At 36.4% G+C, this 2,345-nt stretch overlaps 1 protein-coding gene across 1 annotated transcript; it reads right to left on the bottom strand.

Moving 5' to 3' along the window:
• Positions 1-803: 803 nt before the first annotated feature.
• LOC111475712 (heat stress transcription factor A-6b-like) lies at positions 804-2,342 on the bottom strand (the record flags this gene model as incomplete). Its single annotated transcript, XM_023119934.1, has 2 exons — positions 804-1,784; positions 2,328-2,342. Coding segments are annotated over 2 exons (747 nt in total), but the record flags the coding sequence as incomplete, so codon positions are not given.
• Between the last annotated feature and the right edge of the window lie 3 nt (positions 2,343-2,345).

Here is a 2,345-nt window from a genome sequence, read left to right as displayed (position 1 = left end):
TAAAAACTATAATTTTCATGCAACAAAGGGAAAAAAAAAAGAGTAAATAATAAAATAACCATAAAGCCAATTGTCATATTTATTGAAAGTTTAAGGAATTAAATTTATTATAATTTAATTAATTTGAATTAGCGCTTGACGTGGGATGAACTCCATTGGACATTGACTTGGCGCACAAAGAGAAGATAGTTTCCTTAGCTATAAAGACATGTGGCTTTAACACGTCATTTTAAATGCTTAATTAATTAAAGTATAGTCAAAGTCGTCAGAGTTTTAGTCAGGTGTGTGCGAGTCTATTGTATTGATTGGCGCCTTCTGGGAGTGATGGGAAATCAGCGGCTGAGATCTGGACAAAAATGGAGAAATAAGATGCTGACGGTTACAAGTTGGGCTGCCAATAGAATGATGGGCCCATTAGTGGGTATGTTGGAGGCCCAGAAAATCGCCGGTGGAATTGGAATTTTTTTTTATTTTTTTCTTTTAATGTATAAGCCAATTATTCAATGACCGACAATTTTAATTATTTTGTTGGTTAAAAGGAAAGATGGGATTTTAATTATTTTTTGAATTAAAAAATATATAAATTGATAAACTTGAAAATGAAGAAAATAGAGTTTTTGTTTGGTGGGATGCAATTTAAAATCTTTTAAAAAAATTAATACATCTTAATTTGAAGAATAATATTATAATTAACAAATATCAAAACTATTAACCCATTTTTAGAAATTTAGAAGAATTTTTGTTTATTGAAATTTGATTAAGAATTCAAAAGGCAGGAAAATAAATTTATTTTTTAAAAAGTAATTATTTTAGTAATCTTGCATGGGTCCATTACAAATGTTGTGTATAGGTTGCCGTCACAACAATAGCTGTAGCAGTAGTAGTAGCGTGTAGATATCTAGAGAGAGATAGAGATCTACTACGTGATCAACTAGACTCTGCCTCACATGTGCTCTACAGGTTACACTCCATCTTTCTTCCCGACGAGCCAACGAAACCGATATTTCAGTCTCCCAAACCTCAATTATTTGCAAAAATCAACTATGATCCATCTATTTAAGATTAGAATTCAAAAACCCAAAATGAGCAACCAATTCATCTCCATCTTCAACCTCATCATCTTGTTCTTCAAACCCATGAACTCCAAACCCTTCTTCATTAGCCTCATTCATCAAATTCTCCCAAAACCCATCATCCATTGCTTCATCTCCTTTTTCACCCATTTCTTCTTTAGCAAAATGCTGGTTATTTTGGTTCATCTCAACGGCTAGTAGCTCGACATCCACATGGATGTCGTTCGCGAACGGCGCCTCGTCTTCTTCGTCATATTCGTCGGAGGTTGGGGAAAGGCCTTGGTCGATGTGTCGTCTTCGTTTTCTATTGATGCCTTCTTCAAGCTCTTTATGCTTGTCCTTTTGGTGGATGAGTTGTTGGATGAAATCAGGGAATTGAATTGCTCTTGCTAAGAAGTTCATCATTAGTTGCTGCCTTGTCTCTGTCTTTTTGAGGCGGCGCTCCATTGTTTGGAGCTGCCCTTTTGTGGTTTGCTGCTGTTGCCTTAGCTTTACCAGCTCCCCCATTAAAACCTGCTTGTCTCGCTGCAGCCGATCGATTTCTCCGTCCAGACCGAACCGCCTGACTTCGACACAAGGGTCCGGAGCTTGGAGAGTGGCATTTGGTTGCACCGTTTTCCTCCTCCGAATCAGCTTCAGAAGATGCTTCTGCCCTCTCAAGAAACCTTCATGAGCAAACTCCCACTTGTCTGGATCAATCTTCCTAAATCCCTGCCAAAATTAAGAAAATAAATATGGTGGACTAAAAATCAACATGAATTTATAAGTAATTAATACATTTTACACCCGAGACCTTTATGAAAGTTTATGCTCAAAGTGAACAATATCATAGCATTGTGAAAAGTCGTGTTCGTCTAACATAGTATCATATCAAAGTCATGCCCTAAATTTAGATTGACAAAATCCTCGAATGTCTAACAAAGAACTCCAAAAAGAAAAAATGAGTCAAGTCACCTCCGCGTATTTTGTTCGAGGGGAGGTGTTGATGGGTTTATAGAATAGTCACTCCATTGGTAGGAGGCGTTTTGAGAAAGCCCAAATCAAAGTCATGAGATTATATTCAAAGTAAACAATATATCATACTATTGTGTAGAGTCGTGTTCGTCTAACAATCATATTATCGTGAAGATTTGTAAAGAAAAACGATTTGGCCAATAACCTTAAAAGAATCGAAATCAAGGCGGAGATTTGTAAAGAACACCCATTTGGCCAATAACCTTAAAAGAATCGAAATCAAGGGGGAAGAAAACTTACATAGGTGTTAAGTTGTCG

The sequence above is a fragment of the Cucurbita maxima genome, unplaced genomic scaffold, assembly GCF_002738345.1.
Source record: "Cucurbita maxima cultivar Rimu unplaced genomic scaffold, Cmax_1.0 Cma_Scf02552, whole genome shotgun sequence".
NCBI lineage: Eukaryota > Viridiplantae > Streptophyta > Magnoliopsida > Cucurbitales > Cucurbitaceae > Cucurbita > Cucurbita maxima.
This window is presented reverse-complemented; position numbering and strand designations above follow the sequence as displayed.